A 17,561-nucleotide genomic window follows, 5' to 3' on the forward strand; every position below is an offset into this window, starting at 1 on the left:
GCCAAGTTCGACGAGTTCAAGAAGTCTCAAGAAGAATTCAGGATTTCTGAGGCCAATTTCGGACCGAATTCAAGACTACCACTGATTCAATTCTTATTCAATTGAAGTTGCTCGCGGCCTACATCGACGCATCAGCCGTTCATCAAATCTACATCTCCTCTCTCTCTCTCTCGAGAGAGAAATCGAATCAAATTGTTCTCAAGCTTCAATCCTTCCACATGGAAAAGGTTCGAGCCCGAGAGAAAGTGGATGAATTCTTGTCTCAGTACCATCCAAAATACAAGCCCAAAAGTCATCCTTGTTTACGTCCAACATTAAAAAAGTTCAAGAAGGTTCGATGTTCTCATCAATGTTCCGAATTTTCGTCGTATCAGCCACTAAAGCGTGAGGATCGTGATCGTGGTAACAAGTCTCATCCCTGTTCTGTCTCCGAAAAAATTGAAGCTCATGATATGATTCAAGGATTTCTTAAAGATGAAACTTTGGAATTTGGGTGCAAGAAAATCTGGGTTACTGAAATTGGAGAAGAAATCTACCCGTTCAGGTCGAAACCAGCGACTATTCTTGAATTTGATTGTAAGAGTGGCAAATTCCAAGTTTTCATTTTGGAAATTCATGTTTCTAATGTTGAGTTTAAGAAAGCTAAATTGCCTGGTTCACGCGCACTCTACCCGTTTGACAAAATGTCGAACTCAGGTTACATTCTTGATATTAAACTTGGCTACCATACGAGCATTCGTGATAAAGGAGGTACCAACTTTCTCTCCAGTTTAGAGTCAATGGATTTATTGGTAAGCTGTGAGGACTCAAGTTTCTGTGTTGTTAGCGATCGTTCCATGGGCTATTACTACAAGGGTGGGACAATTAGTCAAAGGCTCTTCAATTCGAAGTCCAAGAATAAAGATTATGTTCTGGGTTCTGATTGTTCCAAGGTGGTCAAATGTGAGGTGAGTTGTGATTCCTCCATGATCATTGATGGGGAAGATGCTGGTTATTTGGGATTGCATCATTTAGAAACTTGTATAGACAAGAACAGAAAAAATGGAAGTAAGTTCACCTTCTCCAGATTTGAAACTAGTTTCTGTGTTGTTGTCCATTGTGACATGTGCTATTGTAAGGGCATTCGGGATAAGGGTGGAGGCTCCAAATTCTGGAAGAGCGCTGATGATGAGGAAAAGATGGTGAATTTGTATTTTAATCGGATTGGTCGGCCTAGTTCTATGCCTATAAACGAGAATGAGTCATTTGTGAAAAATGTTATGCAAAAGAAGAAAATGGCAATGGATGAGTTTCTGATGTCAGAAAAATTGACTTTACGACCTGGAGTTGAAGGGTTTGTTGATGATGCATACAAGGAAGGGATTCATGTGGTTGTATTGACAACTTAGAGTAAGAGTGGGGATCAAATTGGCAGATCAATTCTTGAAAAGCTTGGCGAGGAAAGAATTTCAAAGCTAAAGATTGTCGGAGATAAGGAGGTTGACCTGAGTTTGTATACCCAACTAGTAAATGATACAGGATTATCGTTTGGTGTGGATGAGCAACTAGCTAAGGAGGCAATAAAAGCAGTTTCCGCTGAGAAACAAAGGATTGCAGAGGAGGTGGGGTCTATGCTACAGCTAAGTGTAAATATCGATACTAGCCCGCCTGAAAGCTTATCATTGCCGCATTCCGAGTTGGGGGAGAAGTTGCTGGACTACATGTATGTGATTGTGTTCTTATTTCAAATACTCATTTCTCTTGTCTAAATGAATCTGGAAATTATATTGATTGTAGCGAAGATGGAATGATTGGGGTGGTGATGTTGGTTGCATATACTACTTGCATAGTTGTAGGTGGAGTATTTTGTAGTACGTATATTGAGTTGAGCAGGGCAGGGAAGATGACATTCCCCATTGTTAATGATCTTGGAACAACGTAAATCTGATCGTGAATCTGCAAGTAATGTAAATAACACAAGATGTATCGTGGTTCACCCCAAGGTTTGGGTTACATCCACATTGATTGTATTAGACAGACTGGATTAGGCTAAGAGTGTAAGGCCAGTTTCAACGATGTGGCGGTGTTTACGTTCCGCCACACCATTTTGTTCCGGATGATGAGGGCAGGTAAGACGATGTAAGATGCCATGGTGATTTAAGAATGTTCGAAAACGATGATTAACAAATTCACCCCCACCATCCGTTTGGAAAGCTTTAATCTTAACACTGAACATGTTTTCAACGAGGTTTTTAAAAGTGACGAAAGTGGTGAAAACATCAGATTTTAATCGGAGTGGATACAACCAAGTATAACGAGAATAATCATCCACAAAAATCACATAATACTTATAACCAGAAATGGAGAGAGAGGGAGACATCCAAACATAACAGTGAATTAATTCTAAAGGTGAAGAAGCCATGGAAGATGATAAAGAAAAAGGCAATTTATGACTTTTACCCAAAGGACAAAATTGACAAAACTTACTAGAAATTGAGCCTTTAATTGGCAATTTATTTGCAAACACTAAACGTTGTAAAATAGAAAACGAAACATGACCTAACCTAGAATGCCACAAGGCATCCGAGACACGTTCACCAACACAAGCAAAAACACCAGAAGGTTGATGAGAAGAATGGGAAGGATAGAGTCCATTGTTACTCGGGCCTTGGAAAAGGATCTTCCCCGTCCGCGAATCCTGCACACGATAAAAACGAGGGTGGATAGTAAAGAAACAGTCATTATCATCAGCAAAACGATTTAAAGAGATAATATTAGTAGAAGCATGAGGGCAGTAGAGAGTATTCCGTAAACGAAAAGAAGCTAGTTTAGTGTGAAGAAACGAATCACCAATTTTGGAGATGTGCAAACATGAACCACCATGAACACCACGAATCTGATCAGTTCCATGATACTCACGAGGATTAGAAAGCTGACCCACATCATTGGTTATGTGGGAATTGGCGCCAGAGTCAAAGAGCCATGGTTGAGCAGGCGAGGCAGGAGGAGCAGGAGGTACACCACGGGACTGAGGAGCAGCCGCATAAGCCTGAAGACGAGACGAAGGAACCCTGCCTTCATAGGACATGTTAAGACGATTGTAACAATCAATAGCGGAGTGACCATAACGCTGACAAATCTGGCACTGAATACGACCAGATGGGGAGAACGCAGGTGCAGGAGAGAAGCCACCTGAAGCAGGAGGAGGGCCGAGGATGACATTGGAGGAAGCAGGCTGTCCACGGGAGGAGGCGGCTGGCGAAGAAGAATAGGAAAAATCACCATTGTAGGTGCGAGAGGAACCAGAACCACGAGCGTAGCCGTTGCCACGACCACCCCGAAACGCACCGCCACGGCCGTGAGATGTACCACGGCCACCACGCACAGCAGCAAACGCAGAAGTGCTGACGTCAGAGGGAAGAGAGAAAGCAGTGTGACGTTGTTCGGCGCTAAGAAGTAAAGATTCCAAGGCAGTGTAAGTGATGGGAGTATCACGGGCTTGGGCAGAAGCAACGGTAGTCTCAAACTGAGGACCAACCTTACTCATAATAATAGCAACCAAGTCTGACTCAGAAACTGGGGCTCCAGAGAGGGCAAGGTTGTCGGCAAGAATATTCACCTTGTCTAGATAGTCGGCAATAGAGAGATCACCACGGGAGGTATTCATCAATTCTGTCCGCATTTGAATAATACGGTTCTGAGAGGTAGAGGCATAGCGTTCCTGAAGAGACGATCACGCAGAGGCCGAATCAGTTTTGTTGACAATAGTAGCAAGGACCTTGGGAGTAAGAGAACTAGTAATCCAGGAGAGGATCATCTGATCAGTTTGGATCCAGTCAAGATACGACGGATTGACGGTGTCGGTAATGGTACCTTTGTCATCAGAAAGAAAAGCAGAAGGACATTTATGTTCACCAGTAACAAAGGAGAGAAGGTTGCGGCTGCGCAGCAAAGGAAGAAACTGAGCACGCCATAGGGGATAGTTGTTGCGATCAAGTTTTATGGTAAGAAAATTCGTAACTGAGGGAGCAGCAGCAGTAAAGGAAGAAGAAGAGGACGCCATACTGGGAAGAGAAAAAAAAAATTAAACGATGAACCGTTGTCGTAAGACGCTGGCTCGTGATACCATGAAAGATATGATTTATGAAACTCAACTCAATCATCTGAGTGAGCCAATTAGTATTGATATATATAGCATTACAAAGTAGACATGTAGTAGAATACAGAAAGTTCAATTACAAGTAGTATCGGAAACAAACTACTAATCAAACTAGAACTAGGCTGCTGCTTAAGTATCTGTATTTGAATAGGAATGAACATCCGTGTGCTTGTAGGAGACTGGTTTATCAAGTAGAACTTCCCATGTCAACATTGTCTCCTTGTTGGGCTACTGTTTTGAGGGTTCGAAGAGAGCTCTCATATATGAATTCATGCCTAATGGATCGCTCAAGAAGTTCATATTTGATGCAAGTACTCCCAAGAAAGATCATCATCACTTGGGATGGGAAACTCGGGATTTAATTTCACTCGGTATTCCTCTAGGATTGGAGTACTTACATCGTGGTTGCAAAACACAAATTTTGCATTTCGACATCAAGCCTCACAACATGCTTCTTGATGAAAACTTTACCCCAAAAATCTCGGATTTTGGCCTTGCCAAACTATGCAATAGGAAATAGAGTATTGTGTCGATGTTGGGAGCTAGAGGTACAACAGGTTACATTGCTCCAGAAGTATTTTCTAGAAACTTTAGGAAGGTCTCACACAAGTCAGATGTGTACAGCTACGGAATGATGCTTTCAGATATGGTTGGAGGAAGAAGGAACATCGGCGCTGAAGCTGAAAATACAAGTGAAATATATTTTCCGCATTGGATTTACCAGCGTCTTGAACGAGACGAAGAGCTTGGTCTGCAGAATGTTACGAACGAGGAAGACAAAGTAAGAGCGAGGAAGATGATTATAGCGAACTTGTGGTGCATACAAACTGATCCTTCAAATCGGCCAACGATGAAGGAAGTGATAGATATGTTGGAAGGGAGTGTTGATTCGTTGCAGATACTACCCAAGCCTTGTCTTCTCCTCCAAAATCCCCGGCAGATTCTTCTACCACATTGGTATCAATACAGTAGAAACCCTGTATTTTACTTGAACAAATCTGTGTTTTTGTAAGGCAATCTGAATAATGAAGTATGCGTTGCATTTTTTTTTATTTTTTTCTATATATGAATGGATCAACACATAGGAGTGACCCTACTACCACCCCTAATTTGGTGTCGAAAGTGTTCTACCACAACTAAGCTAGGATCCAACGTACTCTGGGAAATTTATGTTGTCGCCAAATGGAATGATCGAGTAATGAAATAATTCTTGCGAAGCCATGTGATTGTATTCCGACTGACGGGAAGGAGAATCGGAGCCATATTACATTTCAGATATTGGGAGGAAACTTAACCCACCTATAAAACTCGTTAAGGGCGCGTTTACTATTCCATAACCAGATTGAGAGGAATTGGATTGATGTTGAAATGAAATGAGGTAGAATCAGAATCAGATTCATGTTGAAGTTGTTTACTAAAACTGTCTGGAATCAGAGTAGCAATGATGTTGAGTCCATATAAGTTGTTTACTAATTCACCTGAATCGGAATAAAAATCAATATGATTACTAATCCAGCTGAATAGAAGTATAGAACACTTCTTCTCTCTGCAAGTCTACGTACCATTCCTTTCCTGACCCTCACCTCCACCTTCCCCATGCACCCTACCCATAGGCACCACCTCTTCCACCTGCGAAGTATTTCATGATTTATGGGTTTGTTGAGTGATTGCTTCCACATATTTGTGGGTTTGGATTTGAATTGTTTATTTTTTTGGGTTTGGGTGGTTGATTTTGAATCCGATTTGCGAGATACGTGGCTGGGGTTCTTAAGTTGGTGGGATGGGAAGTGAAGCACGATCGCACGGGGAGGTGGCAACTGGAAAGTGAGGCGCAGACTCATGAAGGCAGGGTGCGCGTGGAGTGGTGGGCTGTTGGGTTGAGTGGCAGACTTGAAATTTTAGAAATAATGAGAGGGTCATAATAGGTATAAAAAATACATTCCTGATTCCCTCCTTCACCCGGAGTCCAAATACCTCACCCATCCAAGGAGTCCAATTCCTCCAATTTGGGGAGTTGGATTCCTGATTTTGTGTGGGTCTCTTCCCTCAGGTTTGGTATACGTTTCAATACTCCGTAATCGGAATTCAACTCCTAATTTTGATTCTGGTTACGGGTGCGTAAACATGCCATTAAGTGTAGGGTTTTGTCGTGAAGTAGACCTAATTGAATCAATTCAAGTTAAAACTGATTTTTAAGGCTTTTTTGGGGCTTGGTTCAGCCATTGGGCTTGTTTAAGAATGAAGGCTTTAATTATCGTCTGGAATTTTTCTTATGAGCAGATCTTTGGTATTTTTTGCACAAATATATACATATAAAACCATGCGACCATCGTTTTCAATGTTCAATGGCGCACTGCTGAAAAAGGTTCATAATAGATTAAACTATAAGTGCACTTGTATTATTCTAATGGATTAAACTATCAATCTCTATGATTAAATCCTACTTTAGACCAAAACAATCAACGATATGGCTCCAAAGTAACAAATTAAGAATCGATTGATGCTACTTTTGATAACATAACCTACATTTGGACATGTGAAAAAGAAGAAGAAGAAAAAAGTGATATCAACAAGCCACACACGGCTATCATGAGCTTTTATGAAATTTGTGTTTTGCTAGAAATTTTGAAATGCACATGCCCCATCATTAACAAACTATATTTTAAAGCATCCTGTCAATATCATATGCGAGAGTAATGAAGCAACTGTTCAAAAATCACAATTAAGCATGAAACGTCGATACTTCATCGCTGCACGTTGGATTTTAATTACTTCACCACGATCACGTACCTCAAAATAAAAATATGAAATTTTGACACGAACAACTTGAAATGACTCACGAATCTACTCTAGTGGAATTACTTCAAATTCATCTGTTTGATCACTTTTTGTTCAGAGTATTCACATGTCCCACATTGAAAATACAAAACAAAGTATCAAAATCTCACCAAAACATAACAAAAATAGGATAAAATAATATAATGTGAAATCGACTCATCAGTAGCCTTTAAGCAAAAAATGATAGATTGATCTTATTCTTACTATTGAGACAAATTTTAGTAAAATTATTTGACAATGACGATTCTTGGATCGAAATGAAATTGACTAAAACTTAAAATATAAGAAGTATTACAATTTTGTAGCAAGCGTCTTACAAATGATGTGGTCATGTCTCTTACAAGCCATAACAAACTTTAAAAGCTCAATCACTAGATTATTTCTTTTGTTAAGAGTCTACAGGATAAGAATCCAGGACGAGCAAGTCAAATAAAACAATGATGCCAACGTAACAATGTATTAAACTGTTGTAAACCTACTACGCGTCAAAACGTGTTTTAACTCGCTTTTGCATCGTATGATTGATTTGAGATAACGTCTTCGCTAGATAAACAAGTGATTGTCACGACTATGCAAAACTGTCCTCGTATTAATTATGCGAGGCTGTTTTAGTCGATCCACAGGACTCGTAGATTAAAAATAAATAACATAGTTGACTAGAAACTCATTTAATGGAACATGTGAAACCCTCAGACTCATACGACCTAGTGCACGCGCATCAGCGGCAGATCGTGCGAGTACGGTAGATCGTCTGATTTACTAGACAAGAATCACTCCTTCGGTATGGATCTCGGAGCGCGCCCGAATAACTCTACCCACGTCCCCACGTTTCCGCTCCTCCTCCATCCGGGAATGATACTCTGCGGCAGCACACAAATACCATTCCATGAACCCCCATCGCACTCCCTCTATCCCTGTATCCCCGGCTATGATATCTATCAGGCGATGTAAAACGACATGAAATCCTAGCGTTACACGGCTTTATACGTTAAGACACTGTCACACTGACCGCTTGCAGTGAAAGGTCAAGGGCATCCGTCATTTTATCGGTAAATTGCATTGAAACTCCTCTACTTCCCAATAATTACACCAACGTCCCGCCAACCCTCATTAAACTTATTTTACTAATTACTACTGGTACCCAAGAGATTTCACTTGTCTCCCTCACTCACTCTCTCTGCTCTCACTTGCAGAGAAACAATGGCAGCCATGGCCGCCGTGGCCACTCTTCTGCTCACGAGCTTCTTCTTCGCTGCTCTCCACGTCTCTTCAAATCCAGATACCGAACCTCTCCTATCATTCAAAGCCACGTCGGACGCATCCAACAAGCTCACCACCTGGAACTCCACCTCCGGTGACCCGTGCACCTGGACCGGCGTGTCATGCACAAATAACCGAGTCTCCCGACTCGTCCTCGAGAACCTCGACCTCCGCGGCTCATTCGAGCCACTCACCGCGCTAACTCAGCTGCGAGTTCTGAGCCTCAAGGGTAACCGCCTCTCCGGCCCCATTCCGGACCTTTCCAACTTCACCGCCCTCAAACTCTTATTCCTCTCCTACAACGACCTCTCCGGTGACTTTCCCGCCTCCGCAACCTCTCTCTTCCGTCTCTACCGTCTCGATCTGTCCTACAACAACTTATCCGGCGAGATTCCCTCAACGGTCAACCATTTGACCCATCTTCTCACTCTCCGGCTCGAGGCGAACCGTTTCTCCGGTTCACTGTCGGGTCTGAGCCTGCCGAATCTGCAGGACCTCAATGTGTCTGCGAACCGTCTGACCGGCGAAATACCCAAGTCCTTTTCGATTTTCCCCGTAACCGCTTTTGCTGAAAACCCGGGTCTATGCGGGTCTCCGGTGCAGAGCTGCAAGGGTACATCAAACGACCCGACCCGGCCTGGATCTGACGGAGCCATTGCGTCTCCTGTAATGCCTGCTGCTAACCCAACCGTCGTAGCGTCGTCGCCGAGTTCGTTGCCCGCGAAATCAGCGCCGAACAAATCGGGAAATTCTCACCGTGTTGGTAGCGCGAAAATGAGTCCGGAGGCTCTAATCGCCATCATAGTCGGCGACGCTTTAGTTCTCGTGCTGGTTTCGCTGCTCCTGTACTGCTACTTCTGGCGGAATTTCAGCACCAAAATGCGGCAGGGCAAGGGCCGCTCGAAGCTTCTAGAAACTGAGAAGATCGTGTACTCGTCGAGCCCTTACTCCTCTGCCCAACCCGGGTACGAGCGGGGTCGGATGGTGTTCTTCGAAGGAGTGAAGCGTTTCGAGCTCGAGGACTTGCTCAGGGCCTCGGCCGAGATGCTGGGGAAAGGCGGGTTCGGGACGGCGTACAAGGCGGTGCTCGACGATGGCAATGTGGTGGCTGTTAAGAGGCTCAAGGATGCTCAGATTGGCGGGAAGACTCAGTTCGAGCAGCACATGGCTGTGCTGGGGCGGCTCAGCCATCCCAACATTGTGAGCTTGAGGGCTTATTACTTCGCCAGGGAGGAGAAATTGTTGGTATACGATTACATGCCCAATGGCAGCCTGTTCTGGGTTCTCCACGGTAAATTTTCTCACTTTTCCTGCTTAATTTCTGTTTGGTTGCCAAGAATTTTTTTTAAAAAAAATTCTAGTTTAATTTTGGGTAGCAATTTCCTGCGTTTTTTATTTTCAATTTTACACTATTTCGAATTTTCAATCATCCCACGGATGAGTGGACAGTTCTATACTGCGAAGGTCAAACGGGGTCAAATGGTAGGGGCTTTTTTGTAATTTTTTGTCTGTTCTGTCGTTTCTTTTACTTTTGTCTTGGTTTTTTGCTCGCTCCTTTTCCTTCTTTTCCGCCTGAATATGACCAAAAAGCGCCCAACTACGCAGCATTTCACGCCTTTACATGAATTGTCCTAATTGTAATTATCGTGAACTTATGAGGGCTAAGTTGAACAGGAAACCGTGGACCCGGTCGGACTCCGCTGGACTGGACAACGAGGCTGAAAATCGCAGCCGGAGCGGCTCGAGGCTTGGCATTCATTCACAGCTCGTGCAGTCCGCTTAAGCTCACCCACGGTAACATCAAGTCCACCAACATCCTCTTAGACAAGACCGGTAACGCCCGCGTCTCCGACTTCGGACTCTCCGTCTTCGTGCCTCCTCCGCCCGCCACGTCGTCCGCTCCGCGATCCTGCGGCTACCGCGCTCCCGAGACGTTGGACGGTCGGAAGTTGACGCAGAAATCAGACGTGTACGCTTTCGGTGTTCTCCTGCTGGAGCTGCTCACGGGGAAGTGTCCCTCCGTGGTGGATAATGGCGGGTCCGGGGGAGGATACGGTGGGCTTGTGGACCTGCCCAGGTGGGTCCAGTCTGTGGTCAGGGAAGAATGGACCGCGGAGGTGTTTGATTTGGAGCTGATGAGGTACAAGGATATTGAGGAGGAGATGGTGGGGCTTTTGCAGATTGCAATGGCTTGCACGGCGGCTTCGCCTGATCAACGTCCCAAGATGAGCCAGGTGGTGAAAATGATTGACGAGATTCGGGGCGTGGCTGGTTCGCCGAGTCACGAGGCGGGCTTTGAATCCACGTCCGAGTCGCCGTCGTTGTCGGAGGACACTTACGGGGCAAGTCAGTGATCGCACCACCAACCATTTTTAACGGTGTCTAGGCTTCGGTTCTCTTGCCTGCTTATTTAATCTCTCGTTTTCGTTTGTGCTAGTTTATTTACATGGATAGCAACGATTTTATTGAACTTAAATGGGATTTCGTTTAATTAAATCGATTTAGGATTAATATTAACAAAAAGGAAATGTAACAATCTGAATCTATGTGCTGAAGTACATGATAATCTGCGATGCAAGTCTCAGCACATTTCCGGCCATAACCACTCCTCGGGCCACTCATAAGAGCCGCCATCACAATTGGGCTCTTGTACTCCATCGGATGTGGGCCGCTCTTGTATTTAATAAACCAAGTAGGTAGGCATGACTAGCTGGTTACTTACTTCTTTGTTCTCTAGTCGACAAATGGTACCAAAGTGACATTCGTTAAGGTCAACACTTACTTCTTTGTTCTTTAGTCGACATATGGTACCAAAGTGACATTCGTTAAGGTCAACACGTACCGAGCATCTTCCTCGGGCCTGGGGTACGAGGAAACCAACGCCCGAGCGCTCGGTCTGATAGTTTTATGTCCCTTCGTAGGCTATTGCTCCTATTGATGACCAACATGTGGCTTAGGGTTGATGTGTTGACAAGGCTTGCCCCTGAGACTTCATGCTATAAAGTTGTCAGTTTTGCCAACTTGTTACAACGGTCGGAAAGTAATGATGCTCGGCCTACTTGTTGATAGTCAAACCAGACCATCGCATGGTGGCTTATGTTGTAATTTACTAATTGATCTTGTACCATGAAAGTAACGATTTAATTTCTAGACTGCAAACAAAAAAGAATTAATATTGTGGTCCTATATGTTGTAATTTGCTAATTTGAAGTTTGTTCTTTTCTTTTCTTTTTCTCTGAAGCAGTAAGAGTACAGTAGCCATGAATATCTATGTGTTGAAGTGTATGCTCTCCCGTGCAAACTTGAGCAGGTTATCCAAAGCAGTTGGCGGGAACTTCCTTGCGAATAAGAAACAAACATCCGTACTCCTCCCATTGTATTCACATTTCCGACCAAAACCATTCCTCAGGTCACTCAAAAGCTCCGCCGTCACATTTTCGCTCTTGTACTCCGTCGGGTGTGGGCCACCCTTTTCCCAGTCAACCCAGGTCAACGTCCTATTTGCATTCTTTGCTCCAAATTTCATGTACACAAACGTTGGCAAATAATGTTCATCTGCAAAACAGTAGTCCTTGCATTTCATGAACACTGGGAAGTATTTTCGGTCTGATACGAATTCAAGGGCAAGGTCTCTATCCGCTTGGAACCACTGCGACCCTTTTCGCCATTGATCGATTGTGATTCCCGGGTAGTCACTGAGTTCATACCGGCCGCGTCCCACTCCACTGGGATCGTCATAGACCTCGACGAAAGTTTGGGTGGAGTTCATGAGGTAGGAGTAGACAGTGGAGAAGTTGTAGAGGGGAATGCATGCTTCTGAGAGCAGAACAAAACGCTGGTTTGAGATGTCGAGAAGAGCATTCGCCAGGAGGCGGCGCTCTGCCTCGATCAAGCTCACCTTCCCCCATTCCACTTCCTGCAAATGGTACATGTTGTAGAACAGAAAATAGTGAGAAGAATTGGCTCCACCCATATTGTGGAAATTATTGAGAATTACAATTTTTTTTTTTTTGGTGAACTTGAGAATTACAATTATTCATAGATGTCTGATTGTACGACTTAGTGCGGCTAGTGTGACATATACTTAATCCAAAATGGGATCCCACATCTGTCTCACAAACAATTTAACAAGCATAGATAGTAATATAATTTTAAAAATTTGTGTGAAATATTGTAAGTTAGCAACTCCTTATGAAATTTAATGACAAACAACACAGAGGGTGTAAAGGTAGGTAGTCAAAAATTAATTTACTTCTATGGTTTTATAGTCTGTGTGATGAAACTTGAGTTAACAATTTCAGTTCTGAAAAAAAAAAATTCAAAGAAATATAGGATTTACTTAGTGCAGACAATAGGGGAATAAAAACTGACCTGACTCGGAATTCTCCGGCCACGAAAAACTGGAGTTTCGGTGTACGATGAGTGATTGTAGGACGGACTTGAGTGCACATAAATTGAGTAGAAACCTTGATGCCCTGCAAAAAACTTCTCCCACAATGGTGCCAAAACAACAGGCCCCCTTGTCAAGAACATGAAAGCAACTTTTGGAACGAGATGGAATGGATATTCTGGAATCCGCGGAGTCATGGAAGCTCTCCACAGCAGTTCCGAATTGTTCATGTCGTGAAACGCCTTCGGTGGTTTCAGATAGTCCTTCAACCCTATGCGGGGAGGACTTGACGAAGCGGATGTGTTGGTCGCAACAACGGATATTGTTGGGGAGGTTGCATTTGGCATTAGGGTTTTTGAAATATTGGATGGAGGAGGAGGTGACATAGGTGAGAAGGGGAACTGTGCGAATTGTAGACTGCCAAATGAAAACTCCTTGAGATTGCTATGTACAACTCCGAGGGTTAATCCGAAAACAAAGAGCAGGAAATGTGAGAGGAGATTGCGGAGGTGGCGTTGGAGATTGAAGGATTTTGGAAAAAAGCTTGGAGAGTTTGGATCTTGAGCCTTCATGTTTACAAAGAGATTAATCATAAACCTGTTATAATTAACCTCTGTTAATCATAAAAAACAAGACGATTAGCGGACAAAATTTGGGATTAAGAAATCAAAGCAATCTGAAACATAAACATATCACATGCTATGAAGATTTGGCCTTGAAATTATCTGCTGTGAGGACTTTGTTGTTCACCATGGCAATTGACAGGGACCTGTCTGCAATGAAATAGTAAATACAAGATCTTATTTTACTTTTGTATATAAGGTAAATAATGTAATGCTTTATCTTGTTGTACCAATTTTAAGGATTTGAGATTAATGCACTAGAAAATACGGGAAAATAAAAGAAACGGAGATTTATTACCTTAGCTAAAATAGTTTGTATAAAATAAAATAAAAAATGGATTTCAAAAGATTTGATTAGCTTAGTCATTCCAATACTGTTCAATGCCTAATTGTGGCCTAATTTTTTGGTTACATTCTTGTTTGATTTTATTTTTTAATAACAGGAAAGTTTTTCTGCTTTTTCTTCATTTGGAAAATAAATAACGATTGCTTGGGCTTCAAATAAAAATGACTTAAAGGCATAAGATGATTTAAGTCCATATATTCCAATGACATGTTTTGATTAGGATCGATGTGATTGTCCCCATCAGCCTATTTTTCTTAATTGCATGATGAACGCAAAGGGTCTTGTGGCAATGAAGAGCATCTCTAAACGAGTCAAAAGGTTTACATCAGCAATAACAGTAAAAAAAAAAAGACGAGTCTTAGTGTTTTCTAACCGAAATACCAAATTTTTATGTAGCATGATGTAGATTGACATCAACAACTTAAAAAAATTGGGACTCTCCACCTACTATATGTCACCTCGTTTTTTTTTTGTATAATATTTTATAATGTTGGCTGAGACTCTCCACCTACTCTATGTCACCTCCTTTTTTTTGTATAATATTTTATAATGTTAGCTCGATAATTAACGTATAATATTTTATAATGTTGGTTGGGACTTTCCACCTACTCTGTGTCACCTCGTTTTTTTTTTTGTATAATATTTTATAATGTTAGCTCGATAATTGATGTGAAATTGTAACGTGACAGAGAATCATAAAGAGTCTCACTTTTAAAAAATGTTTCAGGACTATAAACTCAAGACCTTCTGTTCAATTTCAGTCCACAATTCCATAAAATATGCGCAAGACGCCGAAGCCTTTGAAATTGGTGTTCTTGGAAGCAGTTTAACCCACCATCAACACTTTGCTTTCAAGATAAACAAAAATAAAAGTAGCTTACCAGAAATGTAAGAATGAAGTGATTTGAATTATAAACAGAAACAGGACCATTTTTGTTTTCTACCCTACACTAAATCAATCGAATAATGAATATAAATTTGTTGGACAACGACTATGATCTTAGTCATCATAGATGAAAGTAGTTTGAAATATTCGTATGTCAAATGATTCTATCTGTTGAATCCCATGAGCTTCGGCGCAAACTTCAGTAGTCTCTCGAGCGTTTCAGGCCCAAACTTCCTGGCAAACAGGTAACAAACGTTGGATACTCTTCCATTGTATATACAAGAAGTCCCATTCCTCAAGCTGTTCAAAACATCAATCGTCACATCTGTTCTAGTAAACTTGGCAGGGTGTGGGCCGCCCCTCGACCAGTCAACCCAGGTCAAAGTCCTATTCGAATTCTTCTTCCCAAATTTCATGTTCACAAATGTAGGTAAGTAATGCTCGTCTGCGTAGCATGATCCCTTGCAGTAACTTTGGAACACCGGGAAGTATTTTCTATCCGAGACAACTTCAATGGCGAGGCTTCTGTCCATTTCAAACCATTGCGACCCTTTTCGCCATTGATTCAACCAGACTTGTGGATACATGTTAAAACTGTACCTGCCACGCCCGACCGAGCTTGGATCATCATAGACTTGCACAAAAGTTTCGTTGGAGCGGATGATGTAATTGTAGACGGTGGAGAAGTTGTGGAGGGGAATGCATGACTCCGAGAGCAGAACGAACCGTTCGTTTGAGATGTCGAGAAGAGCATTCGCCAACAGGCGGCGCTCGGCCTCGATCATGTTCACATTTCCCCATTCTACTTCCTGCATTACATTTAGAATGTATAAAAATTAGTAAGAACGATCTTGCCATTAAATGAACAATCTGCCGGAAAAAGAAAATCATCGACTGCTGCTACGTGCGCTTAGCAATGCCGTTTTGTTAATCTACTAGGCTGAATTAATGTGCCTAATTAAACAAATGGTCCATGTCATGCTCTTTGGATTAACACATTTCGAAATCAAGTACGGATTAACCCATTACGGAAAGGTTTTCTACACATTAGGATGGTAATCGATCAAATCGGGTGATTAATTAAGAGAACTAAGATGATTTGAAGGCATGAGCTCCTAGACCAAATATGTGCTTTCAAGTAGGTGGATTGTCTAAAACAGAGCAGGCGCTCTGTCAAGCATTTAATCTTATTTTGCCAACAAGGTTTGTAGTTTAAACATTTTAGTCAATCAACTTCACACAATCATGTCATTGTTTAATGGATTCTTAATCTTTCATTCAAAACTAATGTTCCCTCCAAATCTCACCTTTGCGGCATCTAATTATTTACGGAATTGTTATTAGCACTCCAAAATCGTCATCAGATCACGGTGTGCAGGATAGCTAACAAATAAATTTATGCAGGAAAAGTAACTGACCTGGCTAGGAATTCTTCTGCCATGAAAAACTGGAGTTTCCGGGTGCGATCCATTGTAAGATGGATTCGAGTGCACGTAGATCGAGTACAATCCTTGATGTCCTTTGAAGAACTTCTCCCACAACGGGGCCAAAAGAACAGGACCCTTTACCAAGAACAAGAAGGCAACCTTGGGAACACGGGGAAACGGATACTCGGAAATCCGAGGACTCATCGAAGCTCTCCACAGCAACTCCACATCGTCCATGTCGTGGAAAACCTCCGGCGGCTTTAGATACTCCTTCAATCCTATACGAGGAGGACGATAACTCTCGTTCGGTTGGACTGCTTTTACGTTCGGCATTAGGTTGTGCGGATTGGATGCAGATGTTGAGGTCGAGAAGGAGAATTGTGCTAATTGCAGACTCAAGGAAAAGTCTTTCATGTAGAAGCTGAGCACCATTCCGAGGGTCAGACCGCCGCCGAAGAGGAGGAAGTAGAAGAGGAGATTGAGGAGGTTGAGCTGGAAATTGAAGAGCTTTGAGAAGAAGTTTAAAGGGTTTTGATTTAGTACCTTCATTCTAACAACAAAAATATTTACAAGAAAATATGATCAATGCTTCTGTTATGGCTTCAGAGGGTTGATCGAGAAGAAAAAGTCCAGCCAAACTTGTGGGATAAGAAATTTGACAAATACCAAGTTAGATTGTAGGTTTCGAAATCCAGGAGAACTCCGAGACTTCGAAATATCAATATGCCTCTTGAACATATGACGGGATTCCTGCTAAGAAGCTGCTTCTGATAGACATATATATATATATATATATATATATGTATATAAATCAGAAACCAAAAGCAAATCACTTTGAACAAATCCAGAAACAAGAAGGTTTTCGTGGCAGGAATTGAAGTACAAAGCAGATAGGGATGAAGAAGGGAGAAGTTAGAGAGAGAGGAGAGATCGGACTCCGTCTGGGTTAAATTTATGGGCTGGGGAAGGCTGGTAACCTATAAGGTCATATGAACTCATGACTTTGAAGCTTCTAGACCATGGCGACGAGGTAGGGGGTGCAGCTCTCCCATCTCAATCTGTCTAACAAATTTGGAATTTGAGTTTCAAGTAAACACTCATTTTTTATTATTGGAATTTATTTATTATTTTTTTTTTTTGTCAAAGTATTTATTATATTTGTTGGAAAGAAACCTTTTATTTTATTAATCGTAATTAAGGTAAAAAAAAGTACAATAATACTAGAAAAATCTTTTTTTTTTTAAACTAAATTGTGTAAAATTAACATGGTTGTTGAAAATTATGGTATTTTCAGCAACCATGTTAAGTTTAAATATTAGTACTACGGTATAACGATATTCATCTTCATTTATAAGTTTTAGGTTCAATTGTTGTCAAGTTAAAAAGTTGGACCGCATTATTATGGCAAATCTATTGTAAGACTTAACCTACCTCCTCAATCCCTTAGTTAAATATTATCGTCTGTTAAAAAAAAATATGATTATTGAAAATTAAATTTTAATTTAATTATTAATTAACGGATTAAGTTTACCTGAATTCAATTTATTTTAGTATTATAACTAGAATATTTAAGAAGAAACCTAATCAGAATTGGTCAACAAGAAAAACCCAAAAAGAAAGTGAAAGACAGGAAGAGATAATAACAGCTCTTTT

The 17,561-nt window shown here is 41.7% G+C and overlaps 3 protein-coding genes and 2 pseudogenes across 3 annotated transcripts; 3 read left to right on the plus strand and 2 right to left on the minus strand.

Moving 5' to 3' along the window:
• The first annotated feature begins 57 nt into the window (after positions 1 to 57).
• On the plus strand, positions 58 to 2,011 carry LOC103402671 (uncharacterized; annotated as a pseudogene).
• Positions 2,012 to 4,070: 2,059 nt separating this feature from the next.
• Positions 4,071 to 5,189, plus strand: LOC139192757 (LEAF RUST 10 DISEASE-RESISTANCE LOCUS RECEPTOR-LIKE PROTEIN KINASE-like 2.4; annotated as a pseudogene).
• A 2,919-nt stretch (positions 5,190 to 8,108) lies between these two features.
• On the plus strand, positions 8,109 to 10,732 carry LOC139192909 (probable leucine-rich repeat receptor-like protein kinase At1g68400). The gene is made up of 2 exons (XM_070815817.1): positions 8,109 to 9,527; positions 9,911 to 10,732. The coding sequence occupies exons 1-2, from the start codon at positions 8,177 to 8,179 to the stop codon at positions 10,588 to 10,590; spliced, it is 2,031 nt and encodes a 676-aa protein (XP_070671918.1). The 5' UTR covers positions 8,109 to 8,176; the 3' UTR covers positions 10,591 to 10,732.
• A 636-nt stretch (positions 10,733 to 11,368) lies between these two features.
• Positions 11,369 to 13,261, minus strand: LOC139192910 (glycosyltransferase BC10-like). Its single transcript, XM_070815818.1, has 2 exons — positions 12,608 to 13,261; positions 11,369 to 12,152 (listed from the first exon to the last, which is right to left on the minus strand). The coding sequence occupies exons 1-2, from the start codon at positions 13,217 to 13,219 to the stop codon at positions 11,505 to 11,507; spliced, it is 1,260 nt and encodes a 419-aa protein (XP_070671919.1). The 5' UTR covers positions 13,220 to 13,261; the 3' UTR covers positions 11,369 to 11,504.
• A 1,221-nt stretch (positions 13,262 to 14,482) lies between these two features.
• On the minus strand, positions 14,483 to 17,003 carry LOC114823651 (glycosyltransferase BC10-like). Its single transcript, XM_070815731.1, has 2 exons — positions 15,900 to 17,003; positions 14,483 to 15,290 (listed from the first exon to the last, which is right to left on the minus strand). Exons 1-2 carry the CDS (start codon positions 16,455 to 16,457, stop codon positions 14,646 to 14,648), a joined length of 1,203 nt encoding a protein of 400 aa, XP_070671832.1. The 5' UTR covers positions 16,458 to 17,003; the 3' UTR covers positions 14,483 to 14,645.
• Positions 17,004 to 17,561: the final 558 nt, after the last annotated feature.

The sequence above is a fragment of the Malus domestica genome, chromosome 16 (genome assembly GCF_042453785.1).
Source record: "Malus domestica chromosome 16, GDT2T_hap1".
Taxonomy (NCBI): Eukaryota; Viridiplantae; Streptophyta; class Magnoliopsida; order Rosales; family Rosaceae; genus Malus; species Malus domestica.